We start from the raw sequence: 16,911 nt of genomic DNA on the forward strand, positions 1-16,911 counted from the left end.
AGCCCCTACCACACTCAACAGAATGAAATCTCCAAAACACCGCCATCAGACGTGCGAATGACTCTAGCACTACCCGGGGAGTTTCCACCCCTGAGTATGGCGCTCGTCTGCCCTAAACGAGTCCACGTATATACTGGTCTCGATAATATGCTTCAAAACATGGTCCCGGTCTCAGAGAGGTGGACATCACCCTCCCACGGAGTCGCAAGCGGCAAAGAAATTGCATTGTACCGTGACGGGGGGCGTTCTGCTAGAGACACGGGCTTTGAAGATCCATCCAACGGAGAAGACCTAATGCTACATATAGCCAACGTCACATTGGAGCTGCTGCGAAGGTTCTCAACCAGGAATGCGGAAGGTCATGTGAAAACCGCCGCCGGCCAGCAGAGGCGGTTCCATCGTTTCACCCAAAAAGCCCACAGGGCCAGGAGATGGCTATACCGTTCTGTACAGCAGAAAGGATTGACGATTGCTCGACAGCAGATTCAAATGCTCGCGCGGAGCCTAGATGGTCAAGCCGAGTTCTCCCCTCTGATGGCAGGTGGTGTCGGGACGATATCGGCTCTGGCACCAAGAGATCCCTCTTGCAACCAAACACCCCCGTCCCTTGCTCTGGTGATGCGATTCCTACCAGATAGGGTTAACCGGTTAATTAATATCCGTGATCGCGCGGAGGTGGCAAGAGTCTTCGTGGCCTTGCTCAATCACTGGGTATCTGCGGCTGGCGGGGAAGGAGCTTTGACCGACCTGGGGACTACGAGGCAACTTACAAGCGCAGAGAAGTCGGCCAAGATAGTTGAGGCGGAATAGATCATGGGCGAAGATGCTTGCATTCCTGGAAGCATGGCCTTTGGAAAGCCCGTCTCCTCTGTCCGTTCCAGCGAGGATCCCCGGCATCGACGGCCATTAGCTAGTTCTTGGCGATTTATTAGATATTTATAACTTTCCACCTGAGAGATTTAAATTGGGTAGCATTCACTCCTGCTGCTGCACTGATCTCCATTAGATCGATTACCACGCATGAAATTGATATCATCTCCACAAAGCCTACCAAAGTTTTCCACAAGCCTATATCCTCCACTCGTGCTGGATCAGGTCCGAATGGTGTTGCCGTACTTATCCCCCCCACAGCTGGAGTGCGCGCAGCTATGGATCGACGAAGCTCGAATCCTCCAGGATTCTTTATTCACGTTAGTCACGCTGGTCAACCGAATGTGGGGTCTGACCAACGAAGAGGCAGCCTTTGCGCGACTCCGGATCTATGGGCCGTTTCCCGTGGACTGGATACAGCGTGCGATACCTGACCTCCGTCTGACACAGATGGTACTGGCCCGGTGGATTGTGGACCATAACCGGCTGATGATGGAGTGTCCCAAGCCGGTTGTCTCTGGATCGCACCGCGCGCTGCAACGTCTCGTCACGCCAGATATCCTTGCAGGGCTCTTAGCTCTCTCCGCCTCACAGCGGAGGCGTGTCGGTCGACGTCTCCGTCCCAGTGGTGATGTTTGGGACGCGACCGGGTAATATCCTTACTCTCCAGCCGACCGACTGTGGAGTGTGGCGATGCGGATGGAGCGACGATGGTGGCGCTCACTCTGGCCGGGGCGACCGCACGAAAGGCCAGTCACTCTCAACCAGGTCATTGGCGTCTTTCCCCGTCTCGAACCGGATGCTGTGGACCAGGTCGCGCATGTACTTGATATGTCGCATGTTACATATAATGTATGTGGTCGATCGCAACATCTCGTAATTCTCGCGAGAGGATCTCGCAACTACGGTCCGACGCTATCGGAAGAGTACACATGTTTGGTGGAATGCATGTGCATGCTAGAATACTACTTTGCTGCCGCCATTACAAAATGCCTGAGCCACTTCTGTTATGGCATTATAATGACCGATAGGCGTTTGAGTGCCCTAATTTCTTTTACGTCCATGCTCGGATCTCCGTTCATAGCGCGTTTCTAGAGGCGATGTTAACGGTACGTTCGGCGTTGAAGCAGGATACCAGCGGTCACTAAAGGTCGACAACCTGCCTCAGGAGGAGCTGAAGGCGGTAAGCACGTGACCTAACGGTCGGCGCTAAACAAAGGATGTTTACGCTAGACACAGCGGGCGCGCCCAAGGAGAACTCGAATTCCCCGTCATTCGATTCATTTCGAGCTTGCAGGCGGATCTCCCGTTTGTAATAATCCACATTCTCCCGGCTCTGTTAAACCACCTCTGGCAGCGTCAGGAAAATGTCTTCAGGCAGAAGGCCGGAGCACCTCCTCGGCTGGAGTGATGAGGAAAACGAGACTCTCTTGCGGTTGAAATCGCAACACGAGAATTGGAGGGATATTCACAAGGTACTCGACCCGTGACTCGACCAACAATCCCCCATTATCTCAATTATCAACATCTCGTGCTAACGGCTGAACTTCAAGCTGGGCCTCTTCCCGAATCGCAGTCCTGCAGCAGTCCAGGTCCAATACTCGCGGCTGAAAAACGGGCGTCCGCGCTCGGGAGTCGGGCATGTGCGTGTTCGCCCGAAGCCGAAGCATCCTAGCTCGACTCCCAGCACTCCCAACATTACTCCGCTGAAACGATCTGCCGCGGCCGCGACAGACTCGCCTAAGCAGCCATTAAGTTCGCCAAAGCCATCTCGCAAGTCCCGTCGGATAATGGATGGTGCAGACCATCAGGACCGGGACCTCGACTCTGACTCCGACTCCTCCAGCGAAGGCGAAGACCTCCCGTGGAACTGCAATTCCGACTCTGCAAAAGTATAGTTATCCTGGCCCAATTAATCTGACCGAAACTGACTTGCTAATCCGTTTGTGTATGATTCAGCCCACACCATCTCAGTCTCAAGGGTGGTTCCAGAAACCTCATTCTCGTTCAGCAGGGACGGAACAAGCGCCAGCTACCCCCACCACTATCAAGCCGGCGGACACTCCACAGACCAAACGAACAATAAGCAAGCCAGAGACTGTGAGCAAGCCAGAGACACCTCAGGCAAACTATACTCCAAATGCCGCTCTTCACCCACCGGATAGGTTTCGAGCGACGCCGGCGAACGTTGTCGCCACTAGCAAGTCTCTCGCTCAGCCAACGAGCGCCAACAACAGCCCTGCACCACCGGAGCCAATCCGCCAGGGCGGCGGCTTTACAAGCGTAAACCAGGCTTCACGAAGCCTATCAATGACACACACACCACAGGGCAGTGCTCCGCCGCGCGAGGCGGCTCGTGCGGGCTCTGGAACACCATCTATGCCACCTCCATCGGTCCCAGCCCATAGGGGAACTCCCCCATCGACTCCTGCGGCGCAAACTCAGGCTGCCACTGGAACTTCTCCCGCTCCAGTTCCTTCAAATCATACCGAGAAATCATTACCTAGGCCTACTATCGCTACGGATAAGATGCCCACTAGCTCCGTCCCAGTTTCGTCCTCAAACGACGCTGAGAAATCATTGCAGGCATCAAACCCGCCTGTTCCAATCTCATCACCAAGTGAGAACCCTCTTATCGCGCCCCACACCACAGCGAAACCAATCTCCGCTCCGTCTCAAACTCAGATCGCTGCTCCGACGGCCCAGAGAGCTCAGGTGCCTGCACCAATGCCCCCCGCACCAGAAGCGCTCAGGCTCCCTGCGGTTGAGCTCTTTAACAGAGCCAATGAGTACATGTCCCGCGGCATTGACGCTGTCGTTGAGGATATGACACGTGACCAGCGGACCCAAATTGAGAACCTCACATTGGAGGCCACGACCCTCCGGTCTTGCCTGAGCGAGGCTATCGCCGAACGTGATAACCTCAAGCATCAGCTGGAGGAGCTTAGGGAGGATAACAAGGGGATGGAGGAGTATATTCAGAAGATCAGTGATATGGCTTCCAGGTTTACGCGCAGGGATTAGATGTTGAGCTCCCGCTTGTGAATGATTCTCTTCCGGTCCTTTTAGCTTTCAGGGGCTTTGCATGTCATTTGCCACATGCACTATAGTTTGATCTTTATAGGCCTTCTTTTTTGTTTGCTCTTGCGGGCGTGGTCTAGTTGAAGTGAAATAGGCGAATTATTTAATAAGTTCACCGAATGGCTGACCTGACCGTTTGGCTGGCGGGGTCGCGCTAAGGCGTGACCTCCGAAGGCTACCGTAGGGGTCGTTTAATTAATTTCTTTCCTCCTTATGCTTAGTTTTCAATAATTTACTCGCCTACAAGTTTTCTCTGTAGCTGGAGTTCAGTTGTAGCAAACCACCCTGGTTTCTGACTGAGGTACAACTCTGCTGCTGTTTTTGGTCTTCACAATTGAGTCATAGACTCCTGTTCTTCCCGCAGCAGCAGCCACTCCTTTTAGGACCCTGAGCAATGAAATCGCTTTCCACCGCAGCGAGCGTGACTGCGGCGCTAAGGATTCTCTAAGATGTACAGATCAGAAATCTGCAGCCCTCCACAGGCCATGACACGGCTCCAAATTTGTCGGTGCTACCACCTTGATATTGCTCTGGAAGGTCTTTTCCTTATTCCTCCTTCAACTGGACAACCATAAAATAATTAGCTCCAGCAATTTAGCCTCTAGAGTAGATTCACATTAACACCTCGAGGTCAGGTACTCAATGTCCATTATTCCATGTGCACCACCAGGCCTCGACTGTCTTGTATTTTGTGGCTCAAGAGAGCTTTCTCTGTTCAATGCAGTCCCTGATGGTTCTTCGTTATTCGAATCTCGCGGCAGAAGGTGCTGGCAAATGTCTTCAAGTGCCAAGTTGCTCTGAATCAAGCGGAAATATTCAAGTGCTCTCTCTTCATCAGCCTCGCGTATTGTCTGAATAAGTCCAAGAAGGATTTCGTTAGCCTGTTCTAGAGAATCGATCTTGCGCTTTAGTGCGATTTTGCGACGCCCATCACCCTCTTCGTTAATCACACAATCTTGCCCGCTGCGACCGCAGAAATAGCATGGACTAGCTCCATCACACTATATAGCAATTAGAAGCGTCTCCACGGGATAAGTAAGAAGTCCTACTCTTTGTTTTCGTTTCCGGCATTCTAGACAAGCACTGGATGCCTTCTGCAGCCGAGGGTGGAAATTGATATCTGTTCGAAAAATCCTTTCTCCTGGTTTAGGAGCAATCGCCCTTGGTGGTTGCTGGCTGCCCACCTTTTCATTGCCTCCCCGGGAATTCAAGTGAAGAATAAATGCAATCCCTTATCGTTGAAACATAGGCTGCTATTTCTCAAAAGTTCAAAAGGAGGAGATGAAGCGTGATCAGTAGCTGGTGGGTCGCGTCTCCGTGAGAAGAAAAAACAAAACACACACGGATTCAAGTTCCACCAGTCGATATTTGTTGTCCGCCACAATGGGATAGTCACGGGAGCACAATTCAGGTGCCGTCGGGCTTAATTATCGCGTCACCTTGGCGTCACCTGGGCGTCACCTGTTGATAAAGCCTTCCTGCTTTTAGCATTTGGATTCCTGATAACGATATAATCTGAAAGATCACTTGCTCTCTCTAAAATAAAGCCTGTCTGGGACGAATCAGAATGGGCTCGGACAGAGATAATGAATCACATGCTGAGGTTAGTCTATTCTTTTGCGGTAGTCACAAATGTGCGCTCATTAGATTTGACTCTAGTCCCTCTCAGAGCATGAGAGGCATATCCTTAGCGCCTATGGAAAAGTCCCTAGCGGACAGAAACTTGGGCAACAGGTATGTTTAGATTCCTAGTCCATTCGAGTTATGATTAATCAGAAACAGAAACGTGTCTATTTTGACTCTGGAGACTTTGCTCTTTCTGCGGCAAAAGAGGTAACTGATGAAGGTGCTATACAAACTGGCAGCAGTCATCCTGTCCGCGAAAGCATTTCGCATCCCTACGCGCCAGCACCTACCACTAGTAACATTTCAGGTGATGAAAGCCAGAGATTGGACGTCAACCAAAGCCATAGCCCAAAAATAGCGGATTCTCCTCTCTTCCAAGTCACCGAAACTAGGGACGACAAAGGCAGCGAGATGTGATATCCATCGCAGATCGAATTTGACAGTAATTCTGCTAGCTATAATATGTCTTCTCTGATGGATCTATAATTCCAGGGATTGCAATTGGAAGAGGCCACCGATGTTATTATCATGCATGGTTTAGATCAATCCACGCATGATATTTCGAAGCCAACAGAAAATTCACTATCATCTTGCGTGTAGAGGCGTAGCGTCCAGCTTCCAGTATGATGTAATGCCCGATCCCGAGGTTGGAAAATAAAACAATGGTCGGAGCGACTTCTTAATGCTTTCCGACTCCGTTGGACAGATACAGCACCAGAAGTAACGGTCACAGATAGGTCTCTAGGCCTACCACGGACCCTAGCAACAACAGGTAATGGAAAATCCTCAAAGCTACGGATCAGGAGTGTGGTGGGACCAGGACGTCGATTGTTCCATTAGAAAATTCCTGGCTGATCGTCCAGCGCGCTCCTCGACATTTATCCAAGACCCACTTGGACTTAGATATTGGACAACGCTTGCAAGAATTTTATCGGGGTCATCCAGACACTGTGAGTCGCCGTTAATCATGGCGTTCTTCGCATTCCGTTCCCACGTGTCCAAAGCCGCACGTTGGGCCTGTATTTCCTTCAGTTCTCCAAGATAACTTCCCTCAAGGAAGTCTTTGTTGCGCTTGATCGCCATACTCACTTCTCTGCGAAGCTTGGAGACCATCTCCGAACGGTAAGAGTCATTCAAAGCTTCAAGGAAAACTTGTGCGTTCTCAGCGAGACGCTCTATATCACCAGCGGTCTTTCAAAGTCGGTGGACAGCAGAATGTCTCAATTCGCAAAGAAGGCGGAATAATTCGCATCTTTTTTCCGTGGTAGCCATCTCACCCAAAAACTTGGGTAGAAGCTTGGCCCACTCGGTGAGTTCCACAGTCTGGGAAATCCCAGCCATTTCTGGCCAAAGGCTGCGGGAAGTGACTTGCGTAGACGAAACAAGCTTCTTCCACCAATCTTTGTATGCCTGTCGTTATGAGGTGTTGAGTTCGGTAATGTATATAGACTGGATAGAGGGATGGGATTGGGTGATTGACCCCTGTTTCGCTCTCAGGGGCTGATGATGCTGGGTGTCAACAAATGACGCAAAGATTCTTTCTTAGGAGGACCAACCGTCAATTTCGTAGATTTGCTCGTTGGCTGGTCGCGCATGGGATTGAATCGCGACTTCTCCTGATGTCTCCCTCTCTGAGATTTCCCTCACTGCCCTGGCCTCTTCTCTCGCCGCCTCCGCCTCTGAAGCCTCTCGCTCAGCGCTCTGGGCAGGTGACACGTCGAATAATTCGAAAATCGGATCTTGGCTCTCAATGTCGAGTAGAAAACTTGATCCTCAAGAAGTCTCTTGGCAACATTACACGTGCGGTCGATATTATGTTCCCGAGGAATGTCAGTCAGGGTAGGTTTGTTCTGTTGGAGCAAGCTCTCTGGATGCCAATGTCTCTGCTATCATATTCAAACCTAGGAATCAGACCAAGGCAAATCGTTCCACGTGATACTCACTTTACCCTCCATGCACGCAGGCGTGCATATCTAGGACGATCCGTTTTCTCACCACTAGTACCCTAAGCGCTAATTCCTCGATATAAACGGCATCGGCATCACCCTGTGCCTTCATGCATTTTGCACCAGATCTTTCGGGTTGTCCCCGGTGACAATATATTCCCCGAGGGCACACATACACCTTCTTGGCTCCCCATTTGGGATAGTACTCCACTGCCGTATCTGAGGGCAGTCTTGCAGAAAGTTCTCCAGGCTCTTCAATTTGTTCGAGTGAGCACTCTACAGATAGCGCACTGAGGTACTGCCTGTTTTCACCTGTGTTCGGTTCGGCAGAGCGCAGCGATGCATCGTCTTGTACCGAGGTTTCTGCCTCCCTCAACGTGTCCTCTGGACTGGCAGATCGCTCAGACGCATGGATCGGTGCGCGCTAACCGGACAGGTGTACTAGTTCTGAGGTCGGTGCCCCGGTGTCGTTGGCCCCCGGCGGACCTTCCCATGACGAGACATAAAAAAGGGGCAGCTGGCTAGCAACTCGCAGGCCTGCCTGTGGCAGCCAGAGGTACACATAATGGCCGGGCTCGACTTTCCACGCAGAGGGAACGGTGGTGTCCATACTCAGAAGCTCCTCGTGTCGGGATATGACAACGGAAGGCCAGGAGTGCCCCTAGCGTCTTCTTAGGGGATTAGCCAAGGAAACTAGACTTGGGGCAATTCACAAAGCCGTTGCAGCCACCAAACACCAGAGGCATTAGGGCTGGCGCATCTAGACATGGTCCGATTGCTCCCAAGGGATAATGAGCCGTCATTGCCAGCTGCGGGTAACGGCGAACCACGGCATGCAGTGTCACGGGAATGATCAAAATCATCGAGCATGCTCCCTGTGTCTGGTTTGCGGACGATCGATATGCTTCTAGGAATAATGAGCGAAATGCCTCACTACAAATGGAACGTAATGCTGCCGTATAGGTTGCACCGGTTGGCCGTCACCCAGGATGGCAATCGCTCCGTGGAGGACAGAGTGGATGATGACCATCCGGCCGACCCATCGATGCATCCACGCTATCGCCGACCAAGCAATGCCTAGAAGATGCACCGGAAACCCAAACACATCGGAACGAAATTGATAACCGCGAGGCTGGCGGCGCGTCGGTGCGCGGTAGCCCAGGATCGTGTCCGCAGGACCAGTGGCACGATGTTCACCGTAAGCAGAAGCGCGACCACTGAGCCCTATTGGACAGTGGCTATATCGAGGTGGCCGAACGGTCTCGGCAGGGGATAGGCGAGGAGTCGCCGTATCAACCACGTGCCATCGGATCGCCCACCGGCCACAACGGGACCCCAGACGCCATACGAGCCAACTGCCCATAGCGATTACGGCGCATATTCCATACCAGTCAGTTTGCGATATGTGGGAAATCCGGTCGTACCAGGGAGATGTCGTTGGAGGCATCCTGCAGGCCAGGGTCGATGGTCTGGGGAGCGGAGGAGTATTTGTATCCCGTCGGGTGTGATCTGGGCCTCATCTAGATGCTTGCAGTAGGATGTGGGATAAACAGGGTGCGTAGTAATATGGGCGATTTATCCGGTCTGACTCTATCTATCTTCGAATTCTGAGCGATAACATGATGGTTGGGTGCCGGGAAAGTGACAGGCAAGAAACTGAGGGCCTCTTAGCCAGCAGGCAAGTGCGATGGCCCAGAACAAAACAACTTACTGAATTATCAGGAGACGCTGTCACTCCTGGTACGCCACAGTGCACTCAGGCTACCATACTCTGAACTTTGTCTTTACCATTTGTCGACCGGCGTTGTCCAGAGTCAGTATTACCCGTAGTGACGATCTACTCATCTTACTCTATCACGGGCTGGGCATCAATCCCTTCATCGTGTAAATGAAATTGACTGTATTCAGGCTACACCATTCCTAAGAAGCATATTCCACCACGAAAGAGAGGACAGGCTCCGCAAAAATCCCTTGTATCCAGCGAATGACGCATTAATCCGCTGGTGCCTTGGAGCGAACACCACCAGGGAACTATGGTTTCAGACGTCTTCTTTTCTTTGGCTGCCGCAGGGATCGGCTGGGTGTGACCAGAGCCAAGAGCCCTTCTATCTCGCGAAACAGTGCCGTGTACTCCCCACTGCTTCATTGACCCGCTCGATCCAACGCTTGTTGTCGACTTCTGGCATGTTCCAGCTGGCGCTTCAGCTTTGGTGCCTCCGCGGTGAATTCAATATACGGGATGCCATGTGACCGTTCTTTCCGCTCGGATTCCTCGGGGCAAACTTTCTCTATCGTGCCGAGATCGCTCCGCAGGATCTCCGCGTGCATCTGGCCGCGGTGGGCACTGCAACACACTGGCCGTTCAACTTCCTTATCGCCGAAGCAACACCGGTTGCCTTTGCCACGATTAAATGCGCTACTACATTGCCTATGCTGTCGTTGGGTTCTGCGCTGCGGGGATCGTTTATTTCTTCCCCCCGGAGACAAAGGGTCGATCGTTGGACGAGATGGATTGTCTCTTCTTCGGACCTGAGGCCTGGTGGAAGGTGGCTGCCTACGCGCGTGTCAGTAGACAGCCTGTTTTCAACGAGAAGGAGAAGGAGAACGTTGAACATGTTGAGGATGGAAAAGGCGAGACAGTTACCTTCGCATCATCACGGATGCGGAGTCACTGATTGCATATTGCGGTGGGGGCAATAGTTATGTCCCTCTTGTTGATTTTGGGTCATTGGCGATATGCACTCGCCTGCCAGCCAGTCGCCGTCATATGTACGCTCGAGATAGGCTGGGATGTTCTACCTACGTTACGCACTGTGGCATTTCTAGACTACTACGCTGTCCCAGCTGCATTCAAGAATAAATATCCGTATATAGTTCGACCCGTTAGCTCTGCGTGCTTTATGAAGCTCGACAAAAATTGAGGTCAACATGGGTTATATTCTTATCCTCCGATTTCTTGCTATTTGTATTATAAGAGTTTGCGATATATGTATCCCGCTACAAGGTTTGCTGGAATGGAGTATCCGAAGTGATGAAGCGCGCTTTCCAAGGCCCTTGTTAGGCTACGGAGGACTTCTTGAATGAAATATATTATGTCGGACCGCCGAGTACTTCCTGCTCGATCCAAAACAAAACAGAAGAAAGAGAGAGAATATACGGAAGCGTCCGATAGAGTGACGGTTGTTTGCCTGGCGGCCATATTAGCTGAGTGTTTTGAGAACGCAGCGCTGATGACGGGAGAGAAGAAGTTGGGAAGTCGACCAACACAGCCGGAAAAAGGCAGATATTTATCGCGCACCAAAGGCGCATTGTCCACCATTTCTTTGGCCTTGCAGACCAACGAGAACTATAAAATGGAAGCGCCGACCGAGCACTCGCATACTTCGTCTATGCAACCGCAAGGACCCGCCCGCCCGCAGCGGCACTCTGCATCTCTTTTCCGAAGTACAGACAGAATAATACCAACAAAAGAGTTGGGGGAAAATCACTGCGCCTGGCGCTGGGATGAGATTGCCGCTGGGGGGAACATCCCTGGTGTGTCCAATGGCTAAGCGCCAGGCTGGAGATCTTGGTGATAATGCATCTCGGCGCGTATTTGACTCGGGTCATTTACAACCAGTCAGATTCGATGAACGACCAACAGAATCTTGTGCAAACCAAGTTGCTGGTTTGGTCGGCTCTTCATTAATCCGTGAGTGGTGGGGAACGCATCGTCGCGTGTAGTGTGATCCTCGATTATTTGTCTCGGGATAGATGGTCCCATAAATTCATTCCACGGTAAGATGCCCGGCTTATAAGGGTTCGCTCCTACCATTTACTGGTACTGGTGTCTGACCGATACGTCTGCTCGAATGCGCCTCCATCTATACAGGCTTTGATGTCGCAGTTTGATGAATGAAGTCCTTTATTCTCTCACTGATCCAGTACTCAAAAACGAACCCCAAACCAACAGCATTCCAAGGTATATACAAAATTGAACACATATATACCAGCGTCGTTATTTACGTCCGCACATCCACCCAGGGGCAGAGTTGATCAAGGAAACTCCCAACCCCCGGTATGACTGCTGAAAAATCCATCCGCATCATACTTCGCTTTAACCTCCTTCAACCGCTCATACCCACCATAAGTAACAAGAGGATTCTGGTCCAGCGACGCATCATTAATAAAAAGCGGCAGCCCCTCGCCCGCCGGAACAGCATTGACTAATTCCTTAAAACTGTCCTGGACCTCCTCATAATCATCCGCCGAGAGAAGTGGCGACGCCGTGAGCAGGTAGTTTACCCAGTACCACGGCCCATCGGGCATCTGCATTGCGTTGCCGCCGAGGTACGCGTTCGAAGCGTCTGTAAGCGATTTCGGGATGGGCTGGACGTCAAGCGAGGTAAGGAGGTATTTCCCCTTATTTTGCGCGCTCCACTCACGCCAATTATCGTAGATTGTTGAGAGCGTATCAATCCCCTCATCTGTACCTGGTTGCACCGTGACACGGAAGGTGTTCCGCCCCTTACTTAGCTCCGCGCCCCCGGGGAAAGGCATATTCACGACGCCGTTGTAGTCCAGCTGATCAAGCGTATTTATGAGGTGCGGGATATCCGTGAAATTCTTGAATGCATCGCCCGCATCGGGCCCGTCGTACACGAGGAACATAGCGATCGCCTCGTCGAGGTTGAGTGAGAGATCGGGCGTCGGGAGTTTGATGTACGTGCCTATAATCGCGGCCCTGGGGTCCTCGTTGTACTGGATGAAGTTGCTGATTGCGTCGAGCACGGCCGCGTTCTGCTGGAAGAGGTAGGCTACGACGCCGGCATAGAATGTCCCCGCTGGCCGGGACTGCACGGTGTACTGTGTTACGATGCCGTAGGCGTTCCCGCCGCCGCCGCGGAGGGCAAAGAAGAGGTCTGGGTTTACGTGTTCGGAGGCCGTGACAATTTCGCCGGTCGGTGTGACAACCTCGAGCTCACGGAAGGAGTCGCATGCTAGACCGTATTGAGTGGATAAGAAAGAAAGCCCACCGGAGAGAGCGAGGCCGGTCCCGACACCAGACAGACGCGCACCGACGACTGTGCGGTTCCACTGCAGAAAGTAATCGTAGATATCGCCGAAGATTCCCCCCGGTCCGTAAGTCGCCAGCTCGCTTTCCGGATCATACGATTTCGCATTCAAAGATGAGAGATCGATGAGGACACCCTTGTCGACGGAGGAGAAGAAGTCGTTGGGATTGTGCCCGCCGGCCTTGATGGCGAAGCGGGAGTCTGAGGCCCGGATGGCCTTGATTGCGACGGAGACGTCGACGGTGGAGGTTGGGTAGACGATGCATGAGGGCTTGAATTTGCTCTGCTCCGTGTTGAAGTAGGAGTTTATTGACCCGAGGTAGTCCTTACTTTGGGCGTCTGTGACTGTCTTGGGCCCGAGTGACAACGTCAAATTCCTGCAGGCGTAGGGGCCTGGACCGGAGGGTTCGGTGAAGGCTGGGGCAGGAAGGGTGGAAAGAAGCAGGCCGATGAGGCCAATGCCGTGAGTATACATCGTTCCGCTGCTGTGCAAAAACACAATTGAGATCTTAGCGGTACGGATTCACACAAGCCGCATGGGAAGACTGTATGGGCTTAAATAGGCTATTAAGTAGGCTGGTATCCCGGACCATTGCTCAGGGGCCACTGGAGGTGAGCTGTTTGAAATAAATTCGATTCTCCATCCCCATCGTATACCGTATACCCTGAGCGGTCGACAGCTCCTCAAGCTCGCTGTACGCGTTTACGGCGGCAGGCCTTCATTCCGGCAATACGCACCTCGGCAGAGGGGGCCAGATGTAGAGAGCGCAGCACATCAAAGTGCGTGCATCATCTCCGGGCCCCACAGATGGACTCCTGGGGAAAATGGAGATCGACGAGTCAGGATAATGGGTCAAATGTGATTGGTTGAAGTGGAGGGGGTTCTCTTCCGAGGTCGTCGCACAAGCGGCTCAGCACAGGCGCAAAAGGCTGAAACTCGGCATGCACAGCAGTCCCAGGGTGATTCTAACCTGCTCTGATGTTTGTGTTTTGTTTGAAATAGATGAGACTGGGGTGTACGTCGGGTCGAAGGGCCAATCCCCCGCTCCGGGAGCAGTCTATATGGGCCGGGGGAACCACTTCCCTGCTACCGGAAATGATCTGCGGGTTAAACCTTCTTTTCTCCTATCGTAGAGAGACACTGGTGATTGGAGCGGGTGTGCGTGCTTCAACCGGGCCCCATATCTTCCTTGGACATGGTCCTGTCCGTCAATGGGCACTTCACATGTGTCCCCGTAGGGAAACCTGACTCGAATCGGTGAGTCGTCAATCGCACAAGAATCAATGCAAGAGCTTAAATCAGTGTGGCAGATACAACGCAGGGACGATGATGGCTCCTACATTGATCGACGTTATCTAGAGTGCATGGACAGAGGCCTTAAACCCAAGCATGATGGTGTCGTGGACAAGTGGCCTTCGAACAACAAATATCTGGGAACACGCTCGCAGGAGGACAACCACCGTACGGATCCCGCACTCGACCCAGATGAGAGAGTATACCGTCGGCTGGGCGACGACTGGGGACCCTTCAAGCCTGTCGATGTCCATCTCACCTGCGAAAAATGGTTCGGGCCGTATATACGGGAGAATCAAGGTGGGTGTTTTGGGGGTAGCGAGCCTGTATCGCACAAAGTGAGCACGGTGTAAGAAACTCGAACGTTCCCATGAAAGTACCCATCCGATTGTACGTGCGGTGAAAGGAGGGCGGATAATAAAAGTGAGCGATTTCCTTAGAATCTATGGAAGGAACTCCGCTCGAGACGGAACTACCAAACTGTATCATCGTGAACTGGTCGGCTGCTCCGTCAACCGCGGGAACACGCGGACTTCTCCCGGACGGGGAAGTAGGAACAAAAGTAAACCACGAGCGTTGCAGGTGACAGGCACTTGGGTATAGAGGCGGAAGTAGATAATATTATTGTCTTTATCTTCTTCAAAGAGAACTCGCAGGATGCCGTATTTTAAGATTATTCGAGAGCTTTAGCTGCCTGTATCTTCCACTGTACTTGGCTGTATGCTTGCTAGATATGGCTCCCACCACTGCAAGGCGTTACGGAAGCTGTATCTCTCATAGCAACACCGGGATTTCCAGCTCGTGTGGGCTTAATCTCATGCAGATTAGAACCTAGAGAGGTGGGCCTTGATCCTCTGGAGCGACGAATCCTGGGTCAGTCTCGATTACCATCAACGTCTTTATGTGACTCGGAAATCTGGTGAAGAACTAGAAGATACGTGTGTACAGTCAAGGATTGGAAGTTGCGAAACGTGGCGGTTAAGGTTGGGAATCCTATTGGACACTTTTGGAGCGAGGCGAATCGTCCTCAATCCAGGCATCTTCCTTCCGCTAGCCCGTGTTGGACTTCGACAATTGAGCGACACTATCGACCAGTAGGGGTACCTGCAGACCGGGTGATCCCCTGTGGTCGTCGTGAAAGCAACTTCGCCGAGTGTGTGGTGAGGAGAATACGCAGTTGGCGGTCACCATGGCACGCTAGCTACGATGGGAAGCACCCCCGATTCGACGAGGACAGCATGATTCAGAGGAAAATCGATAGCGAAAGCGTGGCCGTTGACCTGAGCCAGAGAGTCTTGAAACCAAAGTCAGACGAAGTGTGGAGGGGAGGGGAGGGGGAGTTCGACAGCGACCTACCCTCGAGTCCGGCTGTTTGGGTGCGGGGAAGACAGTCAATGGTCTGGAATAAAGCTCCGAGAGTGGACAAATGCGCTTCCAATAATATTGCGAGGAATGCATGCAAAGGCTGTGGATATCTGGTTCGCTGACTGATCTGATCCAGGGATGCCGCAGAAGCCCTAGCCTTGCCTCATACGTCATGACAGTGACAAGCATTGCTAGTATTGCTCAATGTTGCTAATATTGCTAAGTATATACACGAAGTTAATCATTCTGCTGCGATGAATTTACATCGTCTGGTATATGGGTGGAGCCAGCGGTTGCGTGTAGTCTTGGAAATATGAGTGTGAATCGGGGTAGATATCCGCCAGAGACGGTATCTGGTAGTTCAACAACCACGGTGATACTTGAGACCCGTCCAGGATAGCAGCAGGAGTTTCTGGCATGACAAGTGGCCCCTCGGGGTGTTGCTTGCTGTGCAGGGGGAATGGGTGATCGGGGGGTATGAAGTGTGTGGCTGGGTATCCCACGCAATCCCCCTGAGGATGGTCGACGAGTGAGAGTGGATTTATCTCCGTGAGCTTCGTGAATGAACCCAAGTGTCCGGGTGGTAGATACGGTGCTGGAACGGTATTCGTCATGGGCACTGACGTGACTTCGGGCGGACGGAGGTATGTCGTGTGGCTTGCATCATTCGGTTCACGGTTTGACTCGTCCATGCCGTAGAATACCGGGGTGATTGGTGTAGAAGGAGCCACTACGGTATTTGGCCCATAGAGAGGCTCGTCATGAGCTGGACTTGAGGGAAGGATATAGTGCCCGGTCGGGGAGGTCGACATCTCTGGAATAGACACCCGCGAGGTCTCGCTGCGTACCTCGGAGAAGGAATCGTTCTCGTCTGTCCTCGGCGGGATTTGATGTGATTGTAATGTGTGGGATGTGCTTGGGAGAGTCGGCTGAGCTTCTAACAGGCGCTTTCGCTCGTTCTTCTTTGCGCCCGAGAGGCGTCTGCTGCCATCGTACTTACTGCGAGAGGGCTTGGTGATGTGCCACTTTTTTAATCGGCTGCGAAGCTGGGATTCACTGATGGAGTTAGCAGAATACTTTCGCTGCAAGGTTGGTTGGCGACTGTACCTAGGATGGAAGTCTGTAGTCTGGACGAGCTTGATGACTTGCTTGAGAGGCCACTCGTCTTTGTACAGTTTTGTGATGAGCATTCGCTTGGTTTCCCAAATGTCGGGAGAGATGGCGCTCCTCATTATGTGCGTTTAATGGATGAGTATGTACGATGTGTACGGGCTGATGTTATGAATCTTGGGTGTACAAGGTCAGAGACAGCACAAGGCAGAATCTAAATGTCGGAGTGGAGAGATTCAACAGAGCGCTGTTGAAGCCTCCCTCCCCATCATTAATATAAGTTAATGATCTGAGCTAACTATCGGTGGATCAAGTGTCGCCATCAAAGTAACCCACACAGCCTTATCTCGCAAAATAGCGCAGGTCTAGCGACTTCAACAACGGCTCTGCACGTGTTGGCTGAAGGAACGGTTTGTTGCGTGGCGACAGGGGACGTTCCATGGGCCCGCCCTCGCACCCCTCGCTGCTCCCGATTCGGCATAAGCGGCCGAAGTCTGGGTCTGACGCCCGGTTTGACCCAGTTGACCATGGCTGCCTCTAAGACTGAAGGGGAGTAGAGACCGAT

The 16,911-nt window shown here is 52.2% G+C and overlaps 8 protein-coding genes across 8 annotated transcripts; 3 read left to right on the top strand and 5 right to left on the bottom strand.

Moving 5' to 3' along the window:
- Positions 1-1,101: 1,101 nt before the first annotated feature.
- On the top strand, positions 1,102-1,524 carry BJX68DRAFT_271879 (uncharacterized protein; the record flags this gene model as incomplete). Its single annotated transcript, XM_071047056.1, has 1 exon — positions 1,102-1,524. The coding sequence occupies one exon, from the start codon at positions 1,102-1,104 to the stop codon at positions 1,522-1,524; it is 423 nt and encodes a 140-aa protein (XP_070893831.1).
- A 1,666-nt stretch (positions 1,525-3,190) lies between these two features.
- Positions 3,191-4,084, top strand: BJX68DRAFT_247220 (uncharacterized protein). The gene has a single exon (XM_071041745.1). It carries the CDS (start codon positions 3,250-3,252, stop codon positions 3,892-3,894), a length of 645 nt encoding a protein of 214 aa, XP_070893832.1. The 5' UTR covers positions 3,191-3,249; the 3' UTR covers positions 3,895-4,084.
- Positions 4,085-4,513: 429 nt separating this feature from the next.
- Positions 4,514-5,254, bottom strand: BJX68DRAFT_190742 (Zn(II)2Cys6 transcription factor domain-containing protein). The gene is made up of 3 exons (XM_071037374.1): positions 5,136-5,254; positions 5,001-5,085; positions 4,514-4,952 (listed from the first exon to the last, which is right to left on the bottom strand). The coding sequence occupies exons 1-3, from the start codon at positions 5,141-5,143 to the stop codon at positions 4,569-4,571; spliced, it is 477 nt and encodes a 158-aa protein (XP_070893833.1). The 5' UTR covers positions 5,144-5,254; the 3' UTR covers positions 4,514-4,568.
- A 213-nt stretch (positions 5,255-5,467) lies between these two features.
- BJX68DRAFT_247221 (uncharacterized protein) lies at positions 5,468-6,315 on the top strand. The gene is made up of 3 exons (XM_071041746.1): positions 5,468-5,554; positions 5,611-5,685; positions 5,734-6,315. Exons 1-3 carry the CDS (start codon positions 5,519-5,521, stop codon positions 5,992-5,994), a joined length of 372 nt encoding a protein of 123 aa, XP_070893834.1. The 5' UTR covers positions 5,468-5,518; the 3' UTR covers positions 5,995-6,315.
- Positions 6,316-6,376: 61 nt separating this feature from the next.
- BJX68DRAFT_258678 (uncharacterized protein) lies at positions 6,377-7,717 on the bottom strand (the record flags this gene model as incomplete). Its single annotated transcript, XM_071043571.1, has 5 exons — positions 6,377-6,424; positions 6,493-6,752; positions 7,134-7,316; positions 7,376-7,442; positions 7,700-7,717. The coding sequence occupies 5 exons, from the start codon at positions 7,715-7,717 to the stop codon at positions 6,377-6,379; spliced, it is 576 nt and encodes a 191-aa protein (XP_070893835.1).
- A 225-nt stretch (positions 7,718-7,942) lies between these two features.
- Positions 7,943-9,199, bottom strand: BJX68DRAFT_279143 (ferric reductase-like transmembrane domain-containing protein). The gene is made up of 3 exons (XM_071048673.1): positions 8,458-9,199; positions 8,261-8,398; positions 7,943-8,184 (listed from the first exon to the last, which is right to left on the bottom strand). The coding sequence occupies exons 1-3, from the start codon at positions 8,968-8,970 to the stop codon at positions 7,948-7,950; spliced, it is 888 nt and encodes a 295-aa protein (XP_070893836.1). The 5' UTR covers positions 8,971-9,199; the 3' UTR covers positions 7,943-7,947.
- Positions 9,200-11,323: 2,124 nt separating this feature from the next.
- On the bottom strand, positions 11,324-13,376 carry BJX68DRAFT_279147 (uncharacterized protein). The gene has a single exon (XM_071048674.1). The coding sequence runs from the start codon at positions 13,050-13,052 to the stop codon at positions 11,559-11,561; it is 1,494 nt and encodes a 497-aa protein (XP_070893837.1). The 5' UTR covers positions 13,053-13,376; the 3' UTR covers positions 11,324-11,558.
- Positions 13,377-15,406: 2,030 nt separating this feature from the next.
- On the bottom strand, positions 15,407-16,625 carry BJX68DRAFT_190776 (Clr5 domain-containing protein). Its single transcript, XM_071037375.1, has 2 exons — positions 16,344-16,625; positions 15,407-16,292 (listed from the first exon to the last, which is right to left on the bottom strand). Exons 1-2 carry the CDS (start codon positions 16,466-16,468, stop codon positions 15,497-15,499), a joined length of 921 nt encoding a protein of 306 aa, XP_070893838.1. The 5' UTR covers positions 16,469-16,625; the 3' UTR covers positions 15,407-15,496.
- Between the last annotated feature and the right edge of the window lie 286 nt (positions 16,626-16,911).

The sequence above is a fragment of the Aspergillus pseudodeflectus genome (assembly GCF_044049435.1).
Source record: "Aspergillus pseudodeflectus strain CBS 756.74 chromosome Unknown BJX68scaffold_69, whole genome shotgun sequence".
Lineage (NCBI taxonomy): Eukaryota > Fungi > Ascomycota > Eurotiomycetes > Eurotiales > Aspergillaceae > Aspergillus > Aspergillus pseudodeflectus.

Coding starts and splice junctions, on each gene's coding strand:
- BJX68DRAFT_247220 (XM_071041745.1), top strand. CDS start 3,250: ATGCCACCTCCATCGGTCCCAGCCCATAGGGGAACTCCCCCATCGACT.
- BJX68DRAFT_190742 (XM_071037374.1), bottom strand. Junction 4,953..5,000: donor GCCGGAAACGAAAACAAAGA/GTAGGACTTCTT, acceptor ATTGCTATATAG/TGTGATGGAGCTAGTCCATG.
- BJX68DRAFT_247221 (XM_071041746.1), top strand. CDS start 5,519: ATGGGCTCGGACAGAGATAATGAATCACATGCTGAG. Junction 5,555..5,610: donor ATAATGAATCACATGCTGAG/GTTAGTCTATTC, acceptor ATTTGACTCTAG/TCCCTCTCAGAGCATGAGAG. Junction 5,686..5,733: donor GACAGAAACTTGGGCAACAG/GTATGTTTAGAT, acceptor AATCAGAAACAG/AAACGTGTCTATTTTGACTC.
- BJX68DRAFT_279143 (XM_071048673.1), bottom strand. CDS start 8,970: ATGCCTCCAACGACATCTCCCTGGTACGACCGGATTTCCCACATATCG. Junction 8,399..8,457: donor AGCATTACGTTCCATTTGTA/GTGAGGCATTTC, acceptor AACCAGACACAG/GGAGCATGCTCGATGATTTT. Junction 8,185..8,260: donor CGCCAGCCCTAATGCCTCTG/GTGTTTGGTGGC, acceptor AGAAGACGCTAG/GGGCACTCCTGGCCTTCCGT.
- BJX68DRAFT_279147 (XM_071048674.1), bottom strand. CDS start 13,052: ATGTATACTCACGGCATTGGCCTCATCGGCCTGCTTCTTTCCACCCTT.
- BJX68DRAFT_190776 (XM_071037375.1), bottom strand. CDS start 16,468: ATGAGGAGCGCCATCTCTCCCGACATTTGGGAAACCAAGCGAATGCTC. Junction 16,293..16,343: donor ACTACAGACTTCCATCCTAG/GTACAGTCGCCA, acceptor TAACTCCATCAG/TGAATCCCAGCTTCGCAGCC.